This window comes from Ictidomys tridecemlineatus, chromosome 4, assembly GCF_052094955.1.
Source record: "Ictidomys tridecemlineatus isolate mIctTri1 chromosome 4, mIctTri1.hap1, whole genome shotgun sequence".
Taxonomy (NCBI): Eukaryota; Metazoa; Chordata; class Mammalia; order Rodentia; family Sciuridae; genus Ictidomys; species Ictidomys tridecemlineatus.
Genome location: NC_135480.1, coordinates 18,749,008 through 18,774,133, shown reverse-complemented (window position 1 = coordinate 18,774,133; position 25,126 = coordinate 18,749,008). Strand labels below are relative to the sequence as shown.

The window sequence follows — 25,126 nt, the reverse complement described above, 5'->3', positions numbered from 1 at the left end:
ATTACTGTTACCCATGGTTATTCCACTGTGCTATCCTAATGTTTTGTCTACTTGCATCCCTGGACAGAGGATGATTTAATAGACGTTTTATAGATTGAAATCACTTTCCTTTCTTCCTCCTCCTTTTCTTCCTTCCTTCCCTGTATACTTTGATGTGTTGTTGAATTCAGTTTGCTATTACTTTGTTGAATTTTTTTTTTTTTTTTGCAATACTGGAGAGTGAGCCCAGGGCCTTCCATATGTTAAGCAAGTGCTCTGCCACCAAGCTACATCCCCAACCCTAAAATAAATGTAGTTTATTTACCTCTTCATGTTTTAAATTTTTTCTTATATGGCTAACAAATAAGGCAATCAAAAACTTACTGGGGATAAGGAAGAAGAGTGGGATAAATCTGAACTAACTTTCCTATGTGTATATATGATTGATTATACAAAATACAGAGAATCTCACTATCATGTATATCCACAAGACAAATACTGTAAATAGCAAAAAGATCAGTAGAGTAGAAGAAAGGAAATAGGGGGAGGGAAGAGGGAAGGATATTGGTGTTCTGGGGACTGAATTCGAGCAAATTATATTCCATGCTTTCATAATTATGTCAAAATCCTAATGTTATATACAACTAAAAAGAACTGTACAAGCAAACTTACTCTGTGGAAGTTTCTCTCTCTCTCCCTATCTCTGTATCTGTCTCTGTCTCCTTTACTTTTCTTTCTATCTTTCTTTTTTATTTTCAGTACTGAGGACCAAACCCAAGGTCTCATGTAGGCCAGGCAAGAACGAACTCTACCCCTGAGCTACATCTCTAGCCTAGTTCAAAATTTTTGAATGTTTTTTTTTTCTATTATAAAGAATATTGGTCTGCAGTTTTCCTTTTCTGTTGACTCTTTGTATATGCTTGATATGAGGGTCATGCTGACCTTATAGAAAGAATTTTAAAAGAGTTGCCTTCTTTTCAATATTTTTGAATAGTCTGAGCAAATTTACTCTTAAAGAGAGTTAAACTCACCATAGCAATGAGTTCAAAATCAAAACGTTTGTTAAAGATTTCTATTCAAGAATATTTAAAAGATTGTTATTTATAGTACTAAAAACTAGAAGCAACAGAAAATGGCTAGGTATATTCAATACATCCACAAGAGGAAATATTTTACAGGTGATTAAGAGGACATTTTGAAAATATAAACACCAGATAGAGTAACTCTAGAATTAATCTCCTTCTATCCATTATTCCCCTTAAGTTTGTACCCAGTGTCGTTCCAAAACCAAGGACCAATACCAAGGCTCAGCCTCTATGTCCCACCGAGTTTCATTGTCCTGGTCCACAGCCTCTTCATGGCCTTCTTCACCTCAGCATTTCTAAGGGAGTAGATGACAGGGTTGAGGAGTGGGGTCACCACTGTGTAGAACACGGCTACCATCTTGTCTGCAGGCAGAGTGGTCGAGGGCCTCAGGTAGATGAAGACACAGGGTACAAAGAACAACATGACCACGGTGATGTGGGACCCACAGGTGGAGAGGGCTTTGCGCCTCCCCTCAGAGCTCTGAGTCCTCAGATGAAGCAGGATGACCGCATAGGACACCAAGAGGACCACAAAGCTGATCACAGACAGGGTCCCCCCATTAGCAACAATCAGCAGACCAATGAGGAGGGTGTCTGAGCAGGCCAGTTGGAGCAAGGGGAGCACATCACAGAAATAGTGGTCAATCACATTAGGCCCACAGAAGGGCAGCTGGAAGACGAGAAGGATCTGGGAAAGGGAATGCACAAAGCCCCCCACCCATGCCATTCCCACCAGGACCATGCACACCTGCCGATTCATGATGGTGGTGTAGTTGAGGGGCTTGCAGATGGCCACATAGCGGTCATAGGCCATCACTGTGAGAATGAACATTTCGATGCCCCCGAAGAAGTGCAGGAAGAAAATCTGTGTCATGCAGCCCCACCAGGATATGGTTTTCCTTTCAGCCAGCAGATCTGAGAGGAGTTTGGGGGCTGTAGAAGAGGAGTAGCAGATCTCCACGAAGGACAGGTAGCTGAGGAAGAAGTACATGGGGGATCCCAGACTTCTGCTGGTCAGGACAGTGAGCACAATGAGGGAATTCCCCAGCACAATCGCCACGTACAAGAGCAGAAAAATCACAAAGCAAACTCTTTGCACCTCCTGATTGGGAGACAGTCCCAGGAAAATGAATTCAGTCACGTTGTGTGTATTGGCCATGAGGTCACCACCCAACAGACAGCTATTTGAATGGTGTGATCTGAAATGATAGAAAATAACGACTTCTTCATGAACTGGGATGAGAAACATAAAAATGTGCCTGACTGAGGTGCTTGTGAGCTAGATATTGAAAGACAAGTCTTCTTTATAGAAGAAGGGAAGAGCATTGCAAGAATGGAGACAGCAAGTAGGGACACACTGCGTGTGGCTGGAGTAAGGTGACAATAACAACAAGTAAGGCTGTCCAGAGAGTTTGGTACCTGTGTATGGAAGTACTCTTACAGATTTTGGGGTTTATTCTGTAGAAAATCAAAGTCATCAAAGATGTTTGTCATTTGGAAAGTGAAATGATATTGTATGGAGGAGGTTGGAGTAGTGGAAGCAGAGCAGAGGGGCAACCAGATAAATGACAGCACGTCCTCTCATTGGACAATGTGGGCACACAGGACAGTGTGGCTGGGTCTCTGTAGTACATCTTTCTATTGCCTTGGCTAATTGTATTACCTTTCACTGCAGCTTTCTTGCATTACACTTATATTTGCTTGTTTCCTAAAAATGGTTTCCAAAACAGTGTCCTCATCCTGTCCATAACACTTCAGAGTCTTAGAAAAGATGTCCTGTGGTGCACCTCCCTGGACTTAGAACCCCCAAGGGGCCACAAGGCTTTGTCTGAGTCCTTATTTCTACTTCCCCTCTTATTTCTTGTCCTCTAAACTTGGTCTTCTTGTGGCCTTATTGATCTCTAAGGATCCCTTCAATCCATGCACAATTCTCATCACAGGCACTTTTCATTTCCTCCAAGCTTTATGCATCCAGTGCCAACAAAGTTCCCACATCCCTTCCAGGGCCCACTCAATCTCTGACTTATCCCTCTCTACCTCCTAGTCTCTCAACACCTTGTCATCACCAAGATTCTCCACTGACTGGTATGCAGGTAGTCCTGCTCCTTTCTGGACTGTGTCTGAGCTAGCTGAGGTCAATGTACATGAGCCGTGGTCTCACATCCTGAGACTCTAGAGCACCTGATACTGGAGCCAGACGACTAACCCTCATACCACAAAGCTTCCTTTCTCCAGTGATGGAGACAGCCTAAGGTGGTTGAGCACCATCAGGACCCAGAGGTAACTCAAGGAGAGAATTTATTGTTACAGAAACAAAGAGAAGGCAAGGTTCATAGTAAGTTCTTAGATCCCTGGGCAAATCTACCAAGCCATTCATGGAAGAAGGCTTAAGTGTGGTAATAGTCTGGTTTCCTGGATTAAAATGCATGTTTTCAGATTGTATCTATGTAATATTGAAAGCTATTTCTCCCCCAACCCCACTAGTTGAGCATTCTAACACTGATCTGTACCCTGAATCATTTATTTTTTATTTTGAGACAGGATCTCCCTACATTCGTGAGGGAGACCTGCATCTTCTGATTGAGATTCAGGCTAGCACCATTGCATCCACCTAGAGAGTTATTAAACCTCTTACCCACTCACAGCTCAAGTAACATGCAGGTCTTGCATACCTCAGAGATGCATGACTCCCACTCCCAGGTCCATCCCAGGCTAAGTTCTGTTCCTGTCCTCTGTGCTGCCTTAGATATTTCTCAGTTAGGAAATCCGTTTTGTCAGACCAGAGTCCCTCACAGCTGGTGCCCTCCTTTTCCTTGGATATTTAGGAATCACAGGGCTTCACACTGGGTTATATTGTTTTATGTGGCCACCTACCTCCTGCAGCATGGGCCTCCTAAGGGAGAGACTGCATCTTCTCACTGCGCCATCTCCACTGCTTACTCCTGTGACCACCACCTGATTGCACTCAGTGAGTGTCAGGGTTTTAATGACTCTGGGTGTGTGTGTCTTCCCTGGCCTTCTAAGCACAGTATTTGCTATACTGTAGGTGTTCAGTAAACCTTGAAAGAACAAAGGTCCCCAAGGACCAAGACCATATCTTCTCCATTCCTGAATCCCAGATGCTGGCACATTGCTGCCCTCAACACTCACACAAGAAAACTTTGTAAAACACCATTTGCCTTAGGGACCCATTCCCTGTGCTTTAAGGGGGAAATCAATCATCACATACCGAAGAAGCCCATGTTCATAAAAAAAAACTGACAACACCGTTTCTATGCCTTTGCTGAGCTCACCACAGTGACCTTTCTGTTCTGAAGATTTGAGATGTAAATTCCTTTCTGAGAACAGTCCTGGGTGCCGGCATGCTGCCAGTTAGCCAGCGGAGATGCATCAGGCCAATCTAGGACCAGAATTTTTGTTCGCCTGGTGTCTCAAGATGAGGGATCTGTTCTACTTACAGCTTTAGACTTGAGAACGTGGGAGACTGAGGTACCAGTTTCTCAGATCCATCTGAACTTAAAAACAAGAGCCATGTAGACTTGCCTGCCAGGTGTTCCACAGAGAACTAAAAACCTCTATCAAATCAGCCTTAAATCAAGCTGCTTAAAAGGGACACATAGGGGATGGCATGATCAGGTGAGAGGAGGTCTCCAGGGATCAGTACCCTTTCCCCTTCCTAATCAGGCAGAATATCTCAGGGGAAGCAGGACCTGCACAAGCCTAGTAGGAAAAAAAAATTGTGAAATGTGAGCAAATTAAATTCACCCAGAATTCACAGAACACTCACCTGCATGGTGCTGCTCACAGGCAATGATCCCTCTCCTGCTCATCAGGGCTTGATATAAAATGACAGTACTGAGACTTAGGGGAAACTGAAATAGCACATCTCAAAGCCTGTGGTGTGGAAGAGGAATAGATGGGTGGTTCCCAGCCAGGGGTGATTTACCCCAGAGGACACTGGGTAATGTGTGGAGCCATTGGCTGTTGTCCAAGCTGGCTGGTGAGGGAGGGGCTGCTGACAGGAAGCAGGGAGAGCCCAGGGAGGCTGTGACACATCCTACAAGGCACAGGACTGTCTGCAGGACTGCAGAGAATTACCAGCCCAGTGTCCATAAGACTTCCCTGGAGATGCCCTGCTTCAACTGAAGCAGATTTTCTCTGAATTCATAAGTGTTGAAATGAGGCGTGGAGAACATGGGGATTCCTTACAGTGCTTTGACCACACCTGTGTGTGTTGTAAATTTAGTGTGGTGGGATGTCTCAGAGATGCCACGAGAGAACTTTGTAATATGAACAGTATTTCTTCAAGCCTCATTCACTAATGTCAACTCAGCCTTAAATCAAAGTGTCTCAAGTGTAAACTAGTGACTAAGGAGAAAACTATGAAGTGATATTTATGATTTAGGACAATGTTTGACAGAATTACTTTTCTACCTGTAATAACTGAGTTAACCATTGTCTTTAACAGAGGAAGAACCCTAGGGAAGAAAATTATCAGGTGATTACATCAAAGCCGGAAGTATTCATGCAAAACCTCTATGTATTCCACAATATGTCCTCATGAGATTGAGTTTCTGTCAAAATCTGTGAACCAGAGTATTGTCTTATTGAAAAATTTGGCTTAATAAAACCAAGTTAGATCAATTTTAATATGAATCTTTGAATGTTTGTTAGAGAAAAACTACATTTTAAAACTTATTTGTGTTGTTAGACTGTGCCTGCTCACTTAAAATTATAAATCGTTTTTTAGCTTTAGAGGTGGAATTTATATTCTATTCTGGAAAAGATTATTAACCCATTGACTGTGACCTTAGATTTATTATTTCCAATAGATCCCAGTCTTTCTCCTTTCAGAGATAGGAATATATTTATTCATACCCTTCTTTGTGAAATGTTATTGGGAATATAATAAGTGGACAGCTATCAGTTCATCCTTTCTTTAACAAGAGGGAATGTTAAAAACCTATTGTCTGGATGATCTTTTCCTATAAAATTAGAGAGTAAATATTTTGGGCCTTGCAGACTATTCATTCTCTGTCGTAGCTGCTGGATTCTGTCCATGTGGCATGGAAATAGACACAGAGAACATGCAAAATACAAGCAAGGCCATCATCCAATAGAAGTGTACCATGAAAATTAAAATTTGAATTTCATCCCAATTTGTGTGTGTCACAAAAATCTTCTTTTGATTATTTTTTTCTCAACTATTAAAAAATGGAAGAGCCTTTCTTAGGTCACAGTGCACACAGGAACAAGCAGTGAGATTGGTTTGAGTGAAGCCACTCTTCACCAGGTTGAAGCAAACACAGTCCTAGCTACATCACTTCCTTCCCTGAGACCCCAGATAGCCACTGTATAGAAAGAGAAGGGTCTTTGGAAATTGTTCAGATGTAGATGATAATGGTTAATAATGGCTATCTTGTATTTTGTCACCCCTGTCCCTGAGATATGTGCCTTCTAAAAAATTCCCATCTTGGTCATTAAATAAAGCTTCTACTACTAAATTTCAGGCATGAGAACCAGACTAATGGGAGGACGGCACCCAAGGAAGGAGAGGATCTGTCCTGGAATCTCCCAAGATTGCACTGGTAAGGAGAACTGGCCACAGCATGGACCTTTGTCTGCAAGTGCCATGATCCTTCACTATCGCTACATGCTAACCCCAGAGGTGCAGTGAGTACAGCCAAGGTCACACTGCTGAGAGGTGACTGGGTGGAATTGCATTTCAGGGGATCCATCCTCCATTCTAAACACTGTGCAGTGCTGATTACTGCAGAAGAGGGAGAAGGTGTCCCAATGTGACCACACTGGAGACTACTGACAACTGGGACAGGACGTGAAGTCCTAGCATGAGATTAAAGTGGCCCATTTAACCTGCAGGAAAACAGAGGCAGGTGAACTCTGCTCCTTCACCGTTGACTGATCTCAGATCACACTTTGAGTCACCTGCTCCTCGTGTTCCTGGCTCATGTTTTCATTCCATCCTGAGTTCACCTCTAGCCCCTGGATCTCCTCATGGCAGTTTCACCCTCACGTTTCTCCATGTGCAGATGATGGGATTCATCTTGGGAGTGATGACCATGAAGAGCACAGCCACCAGTTTGTCCTTAGTGAAGGCAGAGGACAGCTGTCATTAGAGGAAGATGGCAGGCTGAGAAGTCTGCTGGGCATGTAGTTCAGAGGTGGTGTGCTTGCCTAGCATGAGAGAGACAGTGAGTTCAACCCTCAGGACCACAAACAAAATAGAACAAAAAACAAAAAACAACTAACTGTGTTAGTTACCTTTCCACTGCTCTGAAAACATTCCTAATGTGAACAACTTCTAGGGAGCAAAGTTCATTTTGGCTCATGGTTTCAGAGGTTTTAATCTATCGCTGCTAGGCCATGTTGCTTTAGGCCTGTGGTATCATGGTACATCATGGCAGGTGTGCAGGATGGAGGAAGCCTGCTCACCCTACGGCAACTGAGAAACAAAGAAAGAGAGGAAGTGGCCAGGGTCCCAATGCCCACTTTGAAGGTTTGACTCAGTGATCTAACTTTCAACCATGAGGCCTGACTTCCTGAAGATTCCATATCTTTCAATATTGTCAAAGACCATGGGCCAACCCTTTCACACATAGGTCTTTGGCCACTTTTCTGCTCTAAACTTTAGCCGTGACCACTGTGATGGACAGACACAGGTCGGGAGAGGTGTTCATCCCTCCTCTTCAGAAGGCTGGACACTAAAGAAGCACTGTGCAATGACATAGGGATTAGGGTATGCAACTGGACAGAGGAAGGATCTGAACCATAGAAGGAATTATGCCCTGTTGGCAAGTCATTCACCAAAAGGTGACAGACAGGTAGGATTATGCTGTTATATATTAAAGAACTTTGCAAATATCCCAGTGGTCATAATTCATCACTGTGAGCAGGAGGAACTCAGCACCTACAAGAAGTTGAAGAAGAATGTCTGAACCAGCCAGGTCACCATCAGAATTAGGAGGTCATTGTCCACACTGTGGTCAATGCGTGGGAAGAAGTACTGCTAAACACACTTTGTGCCCTTCTGGATCCTGGAATCAGACAGCGATAATTACCTCTGTCATATTTGTGTTGGTTGTGGATTTAATTCAGGTGTTCTAAACACCAGGCTTTGAGAAGCATGTAGTAAAACAGTGACTGAAGTGCCACCTCACCTTATTTATAGCGCATTAGAGAGTGCAGTCCAATTTCCAAACACTTATTACTCAAACATTCAGTGAACATGTTCTAAATTAGTGCTCACTATTGGCAATCTGAAGTTCAAATGGTTCAGATTTTTACTTTTATTATTAGAAAATTTAAAAAAAAGAACATAAGGCTCAGAGAAATGGTTATTTGCCCAAGATCACACAGAAAATGGTGATTGATCCTGGCACAAGAGGCCCTTTCTTATTATCTTATTGAAAATTATATCTACCAGATTTCCCTATCATCCTTAATTTGTTTTATTTTTTTTTCCTGATAGGACAAATTACTACCTGACATGCATGTCAATTTGGTTTATTTGTTGTCTATTTCTTCCTCCATGAAGTCTTGAAGGGTATATGAAGGTTTTACCCTCCAGGAATCTAGGGATTTTTTTCCCCCAAATGGCAAAACCCAGTACTTAGTACAGGGCTTGGTACTTCATAGGACACGTTACTCTTTGTTGAATAAATGGCTGGATGAATGAATGAATGAATGAATGTGTGAATGAATGACATATCTTTGGAAGAAAATTCTTACCATATTCCAAGATCATGACCACTACTATCATTGAGAGAGAGAGAGAGAGAGAGAGAGAGAGAGAGAGAGAGAGAGAGAGAGAGAGAGAGAGAGAGAGACGCACAGGGAGAATAAGTGAAGTTAAACATGGGTTTTACCCATGACCGCATGACTGCTAGAGTAGAAAGGTGAGTGACGATCCAGGTGAACTCTGTCATCTCATATGGAAATGGACAGACAGGAGAGTGAGAAGAGGACAGGTGAAAGGGCCTGGGCAAAACTGGAGAGTCAGTCGCCTGCTATGACCACTCCTGTTCACTGTTGGTGTTTGTATTTATTTTCAGTTTACCAGTCTGGGAATGAAATATTTCCACGTCTTACTTTCAACTTGTTTCATTGACTTCCTTGTTTTGGGGTGAAAAAGAAAAGGTTCTTAATGACATTAAAGCAATGAAATCGATCTTGACTTTCCTTGGGGAATCCATGGGGAATTTGGTCCCTTGATTGCAGTGTTGGTGTAATAAGTAGTCCAAGGATCTTAGAATTTAGTCACAAACCTTGCACTAAGAAATAGTGTGTAGATGTTCTCATGAAAAAGGACCTTAAAATCTCCGGTTTTGCTAATTTGTATGTCTCTTGGTTATTTCTAATATGTTATAAATCCAAATCTTAATCTTGATACAGATCCTCTGAATTTTCCTTTGTGGTTTACCTTAGACTTAATCTCCTTTGTTTTCTAACAGTTTCCATGAACATTGTTCATTTTCCTTTGTGAGAAATGGAGATCTTTGAGTTGCAGTAGCACCTACCACCTACTCCATTAGAAGACAAACTAATGCTGAGGAAACAGCACTGTTTTCTGAGTCGGAAACCTGGCAAATAGTGTATGAAATTGGCAGCCAGTGAATGTATCTGTTATTTCTTTTATGATCAGAGGGAATTAGAGTAAAAAATCTGTGAAAATTCTTTCATCACTATTCTCAGAGTGTCTCAGCTCCACCTGGGTTGTTGAATGAGAAATTTGCTGTGGTAACATAGCCCAGGGCACTTTCTTGCTCAAGGACCAGAATTTGCAGGGAAGGAACGAACACTCCTGGCTATCCTTGTCTTCTTAGACAAGAACACCTCCTTGAGTAATCTTCTATCTCAGTGGAGTGGCTAGCTTCATGCTGAATTGGAGACTCCTGAGAGGATCTGAGATCTATGTGGTCCAATTTCTTATTCCAAGGCAGAACAAAAACCACACCAGATCTTCTGACCCAAAGGTAGATGATGTGACTAGAAATAAGGCACAAAATTTCTAAGCAACCAAAGATGTGGAGCAACTTAATTATCTACTTAGAGTCACATGGGTTCATTTGTGCAACCAGGTGGTTGGATTTGATGAATTATGGAGTGGGCAGCTGAGGAATGAATTCAATTGATCTTTTTTTATGGCTTTAAATATACACAGGGTAAAATTTAATGGCTTTTAAAGTTATTTATAATTTTGGAATTTCATAAAGTACCATTTGGCTATCACCAGGTGGAAACCTGTGCTGGGGTGGAGAGTCTCTTAGTTCACTCTAGCATCACTCTGGCAGATCAGCTCTCCCTTACATTTTCTGTTGCCATAGCCTGTGGTGTATTATTGTGCTCTGCTCCTAAGACTGGCAGTTGCTTGATGCAGAGTTGACACTCCATGATGATTTGAGCTTTATATGCTAGCCACCTTTAGATTTTTGCTTCTAGGTGAGGCAGTACTGTTGGGGAAGGGAAGGCATTTCTCACCAGGTAAGTGGAGATATGGTGGTTACAGGTAGCAGAGGGAGGAATCAATAGAGAAGACAGGCAACAGAAAAGGAAAGGGTAGCTTTTAAGGAGGAACCTTAACAGTAATCCTGTGTTGGTGAGAAAGCCTGGAAAAATCAGACATTACATGATTATACTCTAATCTCTGAGTGATTCGGAGATTAGTTTTTCATATGTTTACCTTTATCTCTCTTATGAGTCAAAACAGTTTGAGTTCAAACTCAGATAAGAGGCAGGTGGTTGGCAGAGTTGAATACATTGTCAACTGCACCACTCACACCCTGGGCCTCCTTAGACCAGTTCTGGTATTCACATTCCTTAGTGCTTCAGAGATCTAGGAACACGGAGCTTTCCGTTCCACGAAATACAGGTCACTTACCTTTGGAAGTCATCTGCTCTGGACTCTCATATGATCCCAGGGAACCATAGGATATATTGTATTAAACCCCTCTAATGCATTAACTATAATGCACATCACGTGGTCCATTATGGCAACCTGGTCTCCATGAGGACTGGGAAATGATGTGAGTGTCTGTAAGACTTTTGGCCTTTCAAGAGAGAAGTGGAGTGGGCTGGTAAAGTACTGGAGAGGATACCAAAAGCCAGGTGGAGGAAATTGGGTCTGAGTGCCAGGCAACAGGGAGACAGTGAGCATTGCTGAGTGATGTGAGCCGAGGGAGACTCAGAGAGACTTTCTAACTTCAGTATAAAGAGCAGATTGGGGGTGAACACTGTGGACACCTGGGGACAGATGGAGCATGTGATGGTCTGCAGTCATCCTCACACGGGCTCTTGTCCTGCTGGGAGATGGCTGCAGGAAGACAGACACAGGGACTGGTGAGATCATTGGATGTGGCACTGTGTAAATATAGAGGGGGAGGTGGGCATGAGGTGGAGGTGACCTTGGGGCTTCTGGTGGGAGGGCCTGAGAGAACAAGGTGCTGCTATGAGACCCAGTGCAGGAGGGGATCTGTCTGGTCACCTCTGCTGGGAGGAGCAACAGATTCCACGGCTTAATCTACAAGATGCAGCTGGGACCCCTGTCCCAGTGCTGGCCATGGGCTGGAGGAAGGAAGGCAGATCCCTGAATCTCACACTGTGTTGAAGAACCCATAGAGCTTCCTGGTCTCTGATGACCAGAGAAGGTGGAACTGAAACACTACCAATAACTTGGAGGTTTTACAATGCTTGTACTAGTCCCAGGGAGGGACTCATAGTGGATTTGGGAAAGCTTTGCATTGGCCATGGGTCTTGGTGCCATTTCCTAGGGCATTAGTGGCTCACCGGTGTCCTGAGGTGTGGTGGTTCCTTCCTTTTCTTCTAGATAGCCTGGGTCTGGCCTGGGCTCACTCACTCACCAGGTGTGTTTCTTTGGGCAAGATGCTAAACCTGTGTGAGTCTCCCTTTCCCCCCTTGTCAATTAGCTACCTCAAAGGGATAAGGAGGAATGAAGTGTGGAGGTGGTGGGGAAGTGCTTACAGTACAGTGCACAGTAGACCCTGGGCCCTAGTGGTCATCTGTGGGTGTTGGGATGACAATGAAAATGGTGACCATCAGGCACACAGGTGTCCTAGTTTCCTTCAGGCCACCAGACTGCATTGCAGCCTTCTGGGGCTGTTCCGTGCCTTGTTATTCCCGTCTCTCTGGTACAGTAGGCAAGCACCATCTTGCCCCCCATCTCCCATGTGGTTGTTCTTCCTGGGTCCCCTCATTTTATTCTGAGGAATCCTTGTGTCTTCTCTAGTTCTAGCCAGAAAACATATTAAGGCTTTGCTCAGTGTTTTCCTTTTTTTTAGGTTTAGATGGACACAATACCTTTATTTTATTTATTTAAAAAACGTGTTTCTGAGGATCAAACCCTGTGCCTCATGAGTGCTAGGCAAGTGCTCTACCACTGAGCCACAACACCAGCCCTCTCTCAGAAGGCTTTCACCTTGTATTTTTCTTCAGATTTTCACTATGGGAGAAACTGAGTGGGGTGCATATGTAATATATTTTTTTAGGATAGAAGCACATGTAATTCGGGGCAGTAAGATACTTCAAAGTAGTTTTTAAAAAATGTTTCAAAAATTTTCAATAATGTTTATTGGTTCTTTTTAGTGTTCCATATCATTAGGATTCATTTTCATATAATTGTAAATGCACTGAATACAATTTGCTGTCATTCAGTTCCCAATATTTATCCTTCCCTCCCTCCTACCTCCCCCTGTTCCCTTCTATCTGCTACTCATCTTTCTACTTTTTTAAAAAAAGTTTTAGTTAATATCTGTGGATTTGCATGATGTGAGATTCACTGTGGTGTTCTCACATGTACATAGGAAAGTTAGGCTCACTTTTCTTCTCTTATCCTGACCCTCCTTCTCTCACCACTGGTTTCCCTGCATCTGTTCCACTGGTCTTTCTTCTATATGGATGGATTTTCTCTTTCTTTCTCTTTTCCCCTTTATTTTGGACTAGCTTCTGCCTATCAGAGAAAACTTTCAACCTTTGAGTTTCTGAGTCTGGCTTATTTCATTTAGCATGATGTTCTCCAGTTCCATCCTACGAGCAAATGCCATAATTAATATCATATATATATTATATATAATATATATAATATATATATATAATATATATCAATCACATTTTCTTTATATATACATATCACATTGTCATTATATCTGCAATCAAAGTAGTTTTAAGAGCAGAGAAAATCTTAAGGGTTTTCTGTGCTTCGTTGTATCAATATACCTTTTAATCACATGAAGTTGCAAGCTTCCTGAGGGTGGAACCTCATTTTCTTCTCTTTTCCTATGTTCTGAGTTGTCTAGGTACATGACAGTTGCTTAATACAACCTTTGGTTCAGAGAAATTGTACTAAAAAAATTCCTCACCTGCTGTTCACAAGAAAGTGTATCAGGGGGTCAAACTTGGACACATTCAAAGTAGTGAATATGCATATATTATATTTGAACTGCTGTTTGAAAGTGAACCATATCTTATTGTCTACTTAGTGCTCAGGTGTCAAAATTTTCAAATATATTACAATTTCATGAAGCTGTGGGATTGGGCAAAACCACAGGGCTTGATAGAATCCAGAGGCTTATGTCCTTACGGCTACATTTCCTTTGTCACAGGGCTCTTCTTTGAGATCAATCTTCTCCAAATCCAATTCATGACAAATTCAAACAATGTGACTGAGTTAATCATCACTGGCCTTTTCTGGGATCCAGAGGTGCAGAGAGTGTGCTTTGTGTTGTTTCTCCCCATGTACCTGGCCACTGTGGTGGGCAATGGCCTCATTGTTGTGACGGTCAGTGTCAGTAAGAGTCTGCACTCCCCCATGTACTTCTTCCTTGGCTACCTGTCCCTGGTGGAGATAACTTACTCCTCTACCATAGTCCCTAAATTCATCACTGACTTACTTGTTAAGGTTAAAACCATCTCCCTGAAGGGCTGTCTGGCCCAGATCTTCTTCTTCCACTTCTTTGGGGTCACTGAGATCCTCCTGCTTGTGGTGATGGCTTATGACCGCTACGTGGCCATCTGCAAGCCTCTTCATTACATGAACATTATGAGTCGTCAAGTGTGTCACATGCTGGTGGCTGGTTCCTGGCTGGGGGGCTTCATCCACTCCATAATTCAGGTTCTCATCACCATCCCACTGCCCTTCTGTGGTCCCAATGTGATTGACCATTACTTCTGTGACCTCCGTCCCTTATTCAAGCTAGCCTGCAAGGACACCATTGTGGAAGGGATCGTTGTGTTGGCCAACAGTGGATTAATCTCCATCTTCTCCCTCGCCATCTTGGTGTCCTCCTACATTGTCATCCTGTTCACCCTGAGGAACCGCCCTGCAGAGGGGAGGCACAAAGCCCTGTCCACCTGCGCCTCTCACATCACGGTGGTCATCTTGTTTTTTGGACCTGCCATCTTCATCTACATGCGGCCCTCATCCACCTTCACTGTGGACAACTGGTGGCTGTGTTCTACACGGTCATCACCCCCATGCTGAACCCCATAATCCACACACTCAGAAACGCAGAGATGAAAACTGCCATGAGGAAGCTGTGGGCCAGAAGGGAGAACCCAGGGATGGGGACATGATAGAAAGATGTACGTCTGATTATTGTGTTTTTGAAATGCACTTTTATGAAATGGATTTTTAGTGGAGTATTTCAGAATGGCAGCCACAAATATAGGACTTAATGTTACTGCTGCTATAATTCTCCTGTGTAACCTGGATACCCTGCCGTGATGTTTGAGGGATAGAGGTGAGGAATTCTCCCTGAATCTTATGGAACATGATTGGCTTCATGATATCCAACAATATAATGGGTTTGTGTAATTGGAAGGCTCATGTCCTTATGGCTATGTTTCCTTTGTCACGGAGTGTAAATGCAAAGTGGAGAATTTTATAAATGTTTTGTCAGTTAAAATCATTTCCTCACTTTCTTCCTCCCTCTGTAGTAATTTATATGTTTATAGGGGTACAATGTGATGTTTCAATACATGTGGGAAATGTGTAATGATCAGATCAGATCAGATCACACATCTATCCCTAATACAATTATTATGTCTTTGTGTTGGGAACATTCAAAATTCTCTCCACCAATAATTATAAAATATTACTTCACTGATAGTTTTTTTTTTACTATGCTATCCTAAATTCTGTTTACTTCTATCCTTTTCAGAGGAGATTTTTAAAAAATATTTTTTAAGTTGTTGAGTGTCCTTTATTTATTTATATGTGGTGCTGAGAATTGAGTGAATATGCCTCATTCATGCCAGGCAAGTGTGCTACTGCTGAGCCACAGCCCCAACCACTACAGAGGACATTTTGATAAATGTTTTGTAGATTGAAATCCCTTAACCTTCCTTACTCATTTTCTTTCTTTCTTATTTCCCTATATCATATTTTGATGTGTTGTTGAATTCAGTTTGCTAATACTTTGTTGAATTTTTTTTTTTTTTTTTTGCAATACTGGAGATTGAACCCAGGGCCTTCCATATGTTAAGCAAGTTCTCTGCCACTGAGCTATATCCTCAACCCTTAGTTAAATGTAGGTTATTTACCTCATCACTTATTAATTTTTTTTCTTGTATGGCTCACAAATGAGTCAATCAAAAACTTACTGGGGATAAGGAAGAACAGTGGAATAAATCTTACCTAACTTTCCCATGTGCATATATATGAATTGTCACAGTGAATCTCACCATAATGTACATCCACAAGACAAAAGTGTAAGTAGCAAAAAGATCAGTAGTGTAGAGGAAAGGAAATAGGGGGAGGGAAGAGGGAAGGGAGGGGGTGTTCTGGGGACTGAATTAGAGCAAATTATATTCCATGCTTCCATAATCATGTCAAATGAATCCTGATGTTATATATAACTAAAAAAACCACAAAACAATAAAAGAAAAACTGTGTTGAAGTCTCTCTCTTTTCCTTTTTTTTTTTAGTATTAAGGGCCAAAACTAAGGCCTCATGTAGGCTAGGCAAGAACTAACTCTACCTCTGAGCTATATCTTAAGCCTTTTTGAAATTTTTTTGAATGTGTTTGTTAGGAATATTAGTTTCTAGTTTTACTTTTCTATTGACTCCTTGTCTGGATTTGATATAAGGGTGATGCTGGCCTAGTAGAAAGAATTCTAAAAAGTTCCCTTGTTTTCAATATTTTTAAATAGTCTGAGTAAAGTTATTCTTTAAGAGAGTAAACTCTTCATAGGAAATGAGTCCAAAAACCAAAAGTTAGTTAAATATTTCCATTCAAGAATATTTAAAAGATTTACTTATAGTACTAAAAATTAGAAGCACAACTGAAAATGGCCAGTATATTCAGTACATCCATAAGATGAAATATTTTACAGGTGATTAAAAAGGACATTTTTTAATATAAACACCAGATAGAGTAACTCTAGAATTAACCTCCTTCGATCCATTGTGCCCCATGTGTTTGAACCCAGCGTCGTTCCAAAACCAAGGACAGTACCAAGGCTCAGCCTCTATGTCCCACCGAGTTTCATTGCCCTGATCCACAGCCTCTTCATGGCCTTCTTCACCTCAGCATTCCTCAGGGAGTAGATGAAAGGGTTGAGGAGTGGGGTCACCACTGTGTAGAACACGGCTACCATCTTGTCTGCAGGCAGAGTGGTCGAAGGCCTCAGATAGATGAAGACACAGGGCACAAAGAACAACATGACCACGGTGATGTGGGACCCACAGGTGGACAGGGCTTTGCGCCTCCCCTCAGAGCTCCGAGTCCTCAGATGAAGCAGGATGACCACATAGGACACCAAGAGGACCACAAAGCTGACCACAGACAGGGTCCCCCCATTAGCAACAATCAGCAGACCAATGAGGAGAGTGTCTGAGCAGGCCAGTTGGAGCAAGGGAAGCACATCACAGAAATAGTGGTCAATCACATTGGGGCCACAGAAGGGCAGCTGGAAGACGAGAAGGATCTGGGAAAGGGAATGGACAAAGCCCCCCACCCATGCCATTCCCACCAGGACCATGCACACCTGCTGGTTCATGATGGTGGTGTAGTTGAGGGGCTTGCAGATGGCCACATAGCGGTCGTAGGCCATCAGAGTGAGCAGGAAAATCTCAGTACCTGCAAAGAAGTGCAGGAAGAAAAATTGTACCAAGCAGCCCCACCAAGGTATGGATTTCCTCTCAGCCAGCAGATCTGAGAGGAGTTTGGGGGCTGTAGTAGAGGAGTAGCAGATCTCCACGAAGGACAGGTAGCTGAGGAAGAAGTACATGGGGGATCCCAGACTTCTGCTGGTCAGGACAGTGAGCACAATGAGGGAATTCCCCAGGACAATGGCCACGTACAAGAGCAGAAATATTACAAAGCAAATCCTCTGCACCTCCGGGCTGGGAGATAGTCCCAGGAAAATGAATTCAGTCATATTGTGTATATTGGCCATGAGGTCACCAGCAAGAGGCAGCTATTTGGGTGGTGTGACCTGAAATGATAGAAAACAAAAGATTTTTTCATACTGTATCAGCTACATAGAGACACTTGCCTGAGATGCTTGGAACTAGATATTGGAAGATAAGTCTTCTTTATAGAAGAAGGGAAGAACATTCCAAGAATGGAGACAGCAACTGCAGATGTATAGTGGGTTGCTGGATTAAGGTGAGTATAACAACAAATAAAGCAGTTTAGAGAGTCTAGAACCAGTGTAAGAAGGACTGCTACAGATTTTGAGTTTTGTTCTATAGAAAATGTCAAATGTAGAAAAAGTCATCAAGAATGTTTGCAAAGTGGAAAGGGAAATAATTTTGTATGCAGAGGTTGGACTCGTGGAAACAGAGCAGAGGAGGGGCAACCTATTAAAAACTCAACAAGTCCCCTCATTGGACAATGTGGGGCAGATTGGACAGTGTTTCTCTGTCTATGTAATGTGTCTCTCTTTTGCCTTTGTATATTCTGAACTATCTTTCACTCCAGCTTTCCTGTATTTCACTTACATTTGCTTGTTGTCTAAATCTGGTTTCCAAAACAGTATTTTCACCCTGTTCACATGCCCTTCCGAGTCTTCAGAAGAGATGTCTTGTGGTGCACCTGCATTCAGCACCCCCAAGAAGACCACAAAGTTTTGTCTGAGTCTTTATTTCTATTTCTCCTCCTATTTCTTGTTCTCTAAACATGGTCTCTGTGTGACCTTATTGCTTTCTAAGGATCTATTCAATTCATGCATGATTCTCCTCATGGGCACTTTTCATTTCCTCAGTGGCCACTCAACCTCTGACTCATCCCTCTCTACCTCCTAGCCTCTCAACATTGTCATCACCAAGATTCTCCACTGCCTGATATGCAGGTAATCCTGCTCCTTTCTGCACTGTGTCTGAGCTAGCTGAGGTCAATGTACATGAGCCGTGGTCTCACATAATGAGACTCTAGAGCACCTGATACTGGAGCCAGACGACTAACCCTCATACCACAAAGCTTCCTTTCTCCAGTGATGGAGACAGGCTGAGGTGGTTAAGCACCATCAGGACCCAGAGGAAACTCATAGAGAGAACTTACAGTTATACATACAAAGAGAAGTCAAGGTTCATAGTAAGTTCTTAGATTCCTGGGCTATTCTACCAAGCCATTCATAGAAGACAGCTTATGTCTGCTAATAGTCTGGGGTCATATGCATGTGTTTTTCAGATAGTATCTATGGGATATTGCAAATTATTTCTCTCTTTCCTGTACTAGGGATTGAACTCAGGGCCCGGCACATGCTAGCTAAGCATTCTAACACTGACCTACAAACTCAGGCTTTTATTTTTTATTTTTAGACAGGATCTCCCTCTATTTCCTAGCGAGACCTCCAACTTGGGATTCCTCTGATGCATATTCAGGCTAGCACCACTGTGCCTACCTAGAGAGTAATTTAACCTCTTCCTCACTCAGGGCCCAACTAACATGCTGATCATAGCTACCTCAGAGATAGATGCCGTGACTCCCACTTCCAGGTCTGTCCCAGGTCTGTCCCAGGGTAAGTTCTGTTCCTGTCCTCTGTGCTGCCTTGGATATTTGTCAGTTAGGAAATCCATATTGTCAGGCCAGAGTCTCTCACAGCCAGTGGCCCCCTTTCCCTTGGATATTTTGGAATCACAGGGCTTCACACTGGATTATATTGTTTTATGTGGCCACCTGCTTCCTGCAGCATGGGCCTCCTAAGGGAGAGACTGCATCTTCTCACCACGCCATCTCTGCCACATGCTTACTTCTGTGACCACCAACTCATAGCACTCAGTTGAGTGACTGTGGGTGTATGTCTTCCCTGGCCTTCTAAGCACAGTATTTGTGATATCATAGGTTTCCAGTAAATCTGAAAGAACAAAGGTCCTCAAGGACCAAGAGCATATCTTCTTCATTCCTCAATCCCAGAGCCTGGCCTAGAATGCCCCCAACACCCACACAAGAAAACTCTGTGAAACCCCACATGCCTCAGGACCCCATTCCTGTGCTTTAAGAGGGGAAATCAATCATCACATACCAAAGGAGCCCATGTTCACAAAACAAAAGTGACACCGTGTTTCTCTGCCTTTGCTGAGCGCACCACAGTGACCTTTTCCGTTCTGAAGTCAGAGATGCAAATTCCTCCTTGGGCACAGCGCTGGGCTCTGGGAAGCTGCCAGTTAGCCGGTGGAGAAGCCTTAGGCCAATCTAGGACCAGAACTCCTGCTTTCCAGGAATCTTAAGACGGGGGATCTGCTCCACTTGCAGCTTTAGACTTAGGAAAGTGGGAGACTGAGGCACAGGGTCCCATAGGTTCCAGAATTTAAAAACAAGAGCCAGGTAGACTCACCTCCCAGGTGTTCCACACAGAACTAAGAACCCTGGCAGCTCAGCCTTAAGTCAGCTGCTTATGGGACACCTGGGGGGAGGCATGATCAGGTGAGAGGAGGTCTCCAGGGATCTGTACCCTTTCCCCTTCCTAATCAGGCAGAATATCTCAGGGGAAGCAGGACCTGCACAAGCCTAGTAGGAAAAAAATAATTGGGAAATGTGAACAAATTAAATTCACCCAGAATTCACAGAGCTCTCACCTGCATCACACTGTTCACAGGCAATGATCCCTCTCCTGCTCATCAGGAGCTTGATCCTGGGCCTTGATATAAAATGACAATACTCAATGTGTGGGTCCAAGGCTTAGGGAAACTGAAATAGCACATTTCAAAGCCTGTGGTGTAGAAGGGGTATAGGGTGGTTCCCATCCAGGGGTGATTTACCCCAGAGGACACTGGGTAATGTGTGGAGCCATTGGCTGTTGTCCAAGCTGCCTGGTGAGGGAGGGGCTGCTGACATGAAGCAGGGAGAGCCCAGGGAAGCTGTGACACATCCTACAGGGCCAGGACTGTCCACATAGAAGAGTACCCAGCCCAGTGTCCATAGGACTTCCCTGGAGATGCCCTGCTATAGCTGAAGCAGATTTGCTCTGAATTCATAAGCATTGAAATGAGGCGTGGAGAACACGGGGATTCCTTACAGTGCTTTGACCTCACCTGTGTGTGCTGTAAATTTAGTGTGGTGGGATGTCTCAGAGATGCCACGAGAGAACTTTGTAATATGAACAGGATTTCTTCAAGCCTCATTTCACTAATGTCAACTCAGCCCGAAATCAAAGTGTCTCAAGGGTAAACTAATGACCAAGGAGAAAACTATGAAGAGACATTTTATGATTTAGCACAATGTTTGACAAGATTGCTTTCCCACCTTCGATAACCGAGTTAACCATTGTCCTCCACAGAGAAAGAAACCTAGGAAAGGAGGTTAGCAGGTACTTACATCAAAGTCTGAAGTATTCATGCAAAGCCTCTATGTATTCCACAATATATCCTCAAGAAATTGAATTTCTGTCAAATCTGTGAAAGTATTGTCATATTGGAAGTTTCGGCTTTTTAATAAACCTGAGTTAGATTTATTTTAATATGAATCTTTGAGTGTTAGAGGGAAACCACATTGTTAAACTTATTTGTGTTGTTAGACTGTGCCTGCTTACTTAAAATTATACTTTTTGGCTTCAGAGGTTGATTTTTATTTCTTATTCTGGTAAAGATTATTAACCCATTGAGTATGGCCTTATTTTTTTTCATTTCAATTAGATCCCAATCCTTTTCCTTTCAGAAATAGGAATATATTTATTCACAACCTTCTTTGTGAAAAGTTATTTGGTGTGTTCAATAAATGAATGGTTATCAGTTCATGCTTTTCTCTTAACAAATGGAAATGTTAAGAACCCATTGTAGCAGAGCTTGTTTACTACAGTCAGTTACTGAAATCAATGCCATGTCTTCCTATAAGAGAATCTCTTTTTTATTGTGGTGTGTTTTCCATTTATGAAATGGAAAACTACTTATTAAATACAAAGAACAACCTCTTGGAGGCCACAACACAGATGACTCTCCAAAACATTACATTGAGAGAATGGAGCCAGATAGAAGAGTGAACATGCTTCATGCTTGCATTCATAGGAGACTAGGAAGAAGCTAAAGAATTCCATGATGATAGATTAGATGAGCAGGTGCCAGTTGGCAGTCAGGTTTAGAGTTTACCTGGGAGGAGTCATGAGTAGTTTCTGGGGTGATAGAAATATTTCCTTTTAGTTTGGGGGGTTGGCTCCACAGGGTATAAATTTGTCAAAAATTATTGAATTTATTGGAATGTGAAAATTTATTGGACTCAAGGTCTTGACATTCCATGGAATCACAGAATTTCAATTGTTTGTGAGGTTTCACAATGTTAGGTGGTAGATTTGGATTTTGTTCAGTCAGTGGGGCATCAGAGTCAAATGCTCACGTACCTCACTGTGCCCAGGTGCACCTCACCAAAACCCCTATGGTAGACTCTCCCTCTTCACATCTTAGCATGTCACATAATCCCATTGTCTTTTGCCAATGCTCACTCTCCTGCCTTATTTGCATATAGAGGTGGACCCCTGACTTAGTTCTGGCCAATAAGAATGAAAAAGAAAAATAAATCCTGCAGGAGATTTCTCATAATTATTTTCAAAATGCGAGCTGGGACTTTATCATCCTACATATGAAGATATGATGCTTGGAGCAGCTGCTGTACTGCATCTTGCAACCATTACAACAGCCTAGGGAGCCAAGCAATGCCAATCCAGTTTGCCATCGTCACAGAATTAAAAATCATCCTGGGAACATTGACCTCCAAACTTCTCCTCAAATCAGCAATACATGATTCTGTGGCTCCAACCAAGGCCAAACAGTCTTTTCCCGTAAAATAAGAGAATAAATATTGAGGGCTTTATGGACTACGCAGTCTCTGTCCCATTCTGCTCTTATAGTGTGGAAACAGACACAGAGAACACGCAAAATATGGGCCTGGCTGTCATCCAATAAAACTGTATTATGAACATAACCATTTGAATTTCTTGCTAATGTGTGTCACCAAAACTTCTTTTTTGATTATTTTTCCTCAACCATTAAAAAATTTAAGAGCCTTTCTTAGGTCACAGTGCACACAGGAACAAGCAGTGAGATTGGTTTGACTGAAGCCACTCTTCACTAGATTGAAGCAAACACAGTCCTAGCTACATCACCTCTTTCCCTGAGACCACAGATAACCACTGTTTAGAAAGAAGAGTCTTTGGAAATTGTTCAGATGTAGATGATAATGGTTCATAATGGCTATCTTGCATTTTGTCACCCCTGCTTTGAGACATGTGCCTTCTAATAAATTCCCATCTTGGTCATTAAATAAGACTTCTACTACTGAATTTCAGGCATGAGAACCAGGCTAATGGGAGGAAGGCACCCAAGGAAGGAAAGAATCTGTTCTGGGGTCTCCCAAGATCATTCTGGTAAGGAGAACTGGCCACAGCATGGACCTTTGTCTGCAATTGCCACGATCCTTCTATCTATCACTACATGCTAACCCCAGAGGTGCAGTGAGTACTGCCAAGGTCACACTGCTGAGAGGTGACTGGGTGGAATTCCATTTCATGGGATCCATCCTCCATTCTAAACACTGTGCAGTGCTGATTACTGCAGAAGAGGGAGAAGGTGTCCCAATGTGACCACACTGGAAACTACTGACAACTGGGACAGGATTTGAAGTCCTAGCATGAGGTTAAAGTGGCCCATTTAACCTGCAGGAAAACAGAGGCAGGTGAACTCTGCTCCTTCACCGTTGACTGATCTCAGATGGCACTTTGAGTCTCCTGCTCCTCGTGTTCCTGGCTCATGTTTTCATTCCATCCTTGAGTTCACCTCTAGCCCTGGAGCTCCTCATGGCAGTTTTCACCCTCCTGTTTCTCCATGTGCAGATGATGGGATTCAGCTTAGGAGTGATGACCATGAAGAGCACAGCCACCAGTTTGTCCTCAGTGACTGCAGAGGACAGCTGTTGTTAGAGGAAGATGGCAGGCTCAGAAGTCTGCTGGGCATGTAGCTCAGACGTGGCGTGCTTGCTTAGCATGAGTGAGGCACCGAGTTCATCCAATGGCCACCGCCCACCTGGCCAGCAAGTGGGGTGGTCCTGGCAGGAGCCCATGTTCTGCAGGAGGTGGAGGCATCTCTAGCTTGGAATACTACTTGGTGTCCCCCTCCCTATTTCCCTGGTCCACCCATGTCCTGCCCCATGCTAGCCTCACTCTCAGCGCCCACAGTTGGACTGACTCTCCCACAAAGAGGATCAAGTATTCCTGCAAAGCTGCCGGCTGGCTGAGGAAATCGCTAAGAGCAAGCAGACTGGGTAGGTGTCCCTGCTGCTCAGAGGGCAGCTATTCCTCAGCCGCATGGCAGAGGGGAAGTTGGATCACCTGAGCTGCTCTCTCAAGACCAACCTGGAAATAATCCAGGTGGGAGAGGTGCTTTTTTAAGCAGGTGGTTCGTGGCCTGCGGGAGAAGGGCGTCTCTGGCTTGAGTGGGTGCTGCTGCTCACTGGCTCTGCCTTCATAGGCCCCTTGTGCCCAAGTCCTCGTCCAAGGGATGAGCTGGAGGTGGAGTGAGTGTACAGATGCTAAGAACAGAGCTGGGCCCACAGTCAGGGCCCGGTAAACAGTTCATCATCCACCACAGGACACTGGTAGCATAAGACGAGTCCAAGGCTGCAGCTGGACCTAAAATGTCCCCAGAGTGGTGGGAGGTGGAGGGACTCTTGGGAGGTTGGCCCAGGGAGGTCCTGGTTCATGAGGGTGTCCCTGAGGGGGACCCTGGTCCTTTCTCCTGTAGTCATGAGTCTCCTCAAGGGGTACCAAGGTCCCTTCCCCTCTTTCTCACCCTATTCTGAGGTGAGCAGGTCTTGCTCTGCCTGAGCTCCCCCCATGACCAGCTGCCTCACTACCTTGGGTCAAGCAGCCGGCCCCAGAGAAGCTTGTCGACTCTCAAGATGCCCAAGCCCACTGGCCAACCTGCGTCATGCCTGGGCCACAGCTGGTCACATACATGCCAAACCTTGGTAAACCCTCTGCTGCCAGGACACCACCACCCCCGTGTGTGTGTGTATGTGTGTGTGGGGGGTCCTCAATTCCTTGATGCTGCAGGCTCCTTTCTCCAGTGTCTGGGCCACATGTGGACTGAAGCCTCCAAAGCCGTGGGCCCAAGCAGCCTCTGCCCTTTGTGAGCCAGTTGCCCTGGGTGTGCTTTGGGGTGGCGAGCTGACCAATACCACTCTTTAGGACAGAAGAGCCATTCTGCAGCCTGATACCCAATAGGGGCCACCCAAGAGCTCTTGGCCTGCCCAACCCATCCAGCGACTTGCCAGGGAAAGTGCCTTCCACGAGCCACACAGTGGCTGCCCTTTGTTTCTGGGGCTTCTTGACGACACACTGCGTGCTATGAGCCAGCCCACACTGGAGCACCCGGTCCTGGAACCCCCGCCTGCAGAGACCACGGGAGACCTGCTCTCGTCACCCCAGGCAGGGGCTCCAGCTTTGTTTGGAGGTCAGAGTGGCAGGTCACTACCCAGATGACCAGCCAGAGCTTCAGAGCCAGCAACAGTGTGATGCCTGTGGGGTCACTTCTCAGGACCCAGGTCCTCCCACCCTGCCCCTACACCCTTGCCCCCAGCTGGTGGAGACGCCCACTCGGG

At 43.9% G+C, this 25,126-nt stretch overlaps 3 protein-coding genes across 3 annotated transcripts; 1 reads left to right on the top strand and 2 right to left on the bottom strand.

Annotated features, from left to right (window-relative positions):
• Window positions 1-1,226: 1,226 nt before the first annotated feature.
• On the bottom strand, window positions 1,227-2,223 carry LOC144376761 (olfactory receptor 4X2-like). The gene has a single exon (XM_078045045.1). The coding sequence runs from the start codon at window positions 2,221-2,223 to the stop codon at window positions 1,294-1,296; it is 930 nt and encodes a 309-aa protein (XP_077901171.1). The 3' UTR covers window positions 1,227-1,293.
• An 11,514-nt stretch (window positions 2,224-13,737) lies between these two features.
• On the top strand, window positions 13,738-14,577 carry LOC101958113 (olfactory receptor 4B13). The gene has a single exon (XM_013360622.2). The coding sequence runs from the start codon at window positions 13,738-13,740 to the stop codon at window positions 14,575-14,577; it is 840 nt and encodes a 279-aa protein (XP_013216076.2).
• Window positions 14,578-16,565: 1,988 nt separating this feature from the next.
• Window positions 16,566-17,495, bottom strand: LOC101957830 (olfactory receptor 4X2). The gene has a single exon (XM_005330079.2). The coding sequence runs from the start codon at window positions 17,493-17,495 to the stop codon at window positions 16,566-16,568; it is 930 nt and encodes a 309-aa protein (XP_005330136.2).
• Between the last annotated feature and the right edge of the window lie 7,631 nt (window positions 17,496-25,126).

What these genes read in the sequence shown, in the direction of transcription:
- LOC144376761 (XM_078045045.1), bottom strand. Translation starts at nt 2,223, where the DNA reads ATGGCCAATACACACAACGTGACTGAATTCATTTTCCTGGGACTGTCT.
- LOC101958113 (XM_013360622.2), top strand. Translation starts at nt 13,738, where the DNA reads ATGACAAATTCAAACAATGTGACTGAGTTAATCATCACTGGCCTTTTC.
- LOC101957830 (XM_005330079.2), bottom strand. Translation starts at nt 17,495, where the DNA reads ATGGCCAATATACACAATATGACTGAATTCATTTTCCTGGGACTATCT.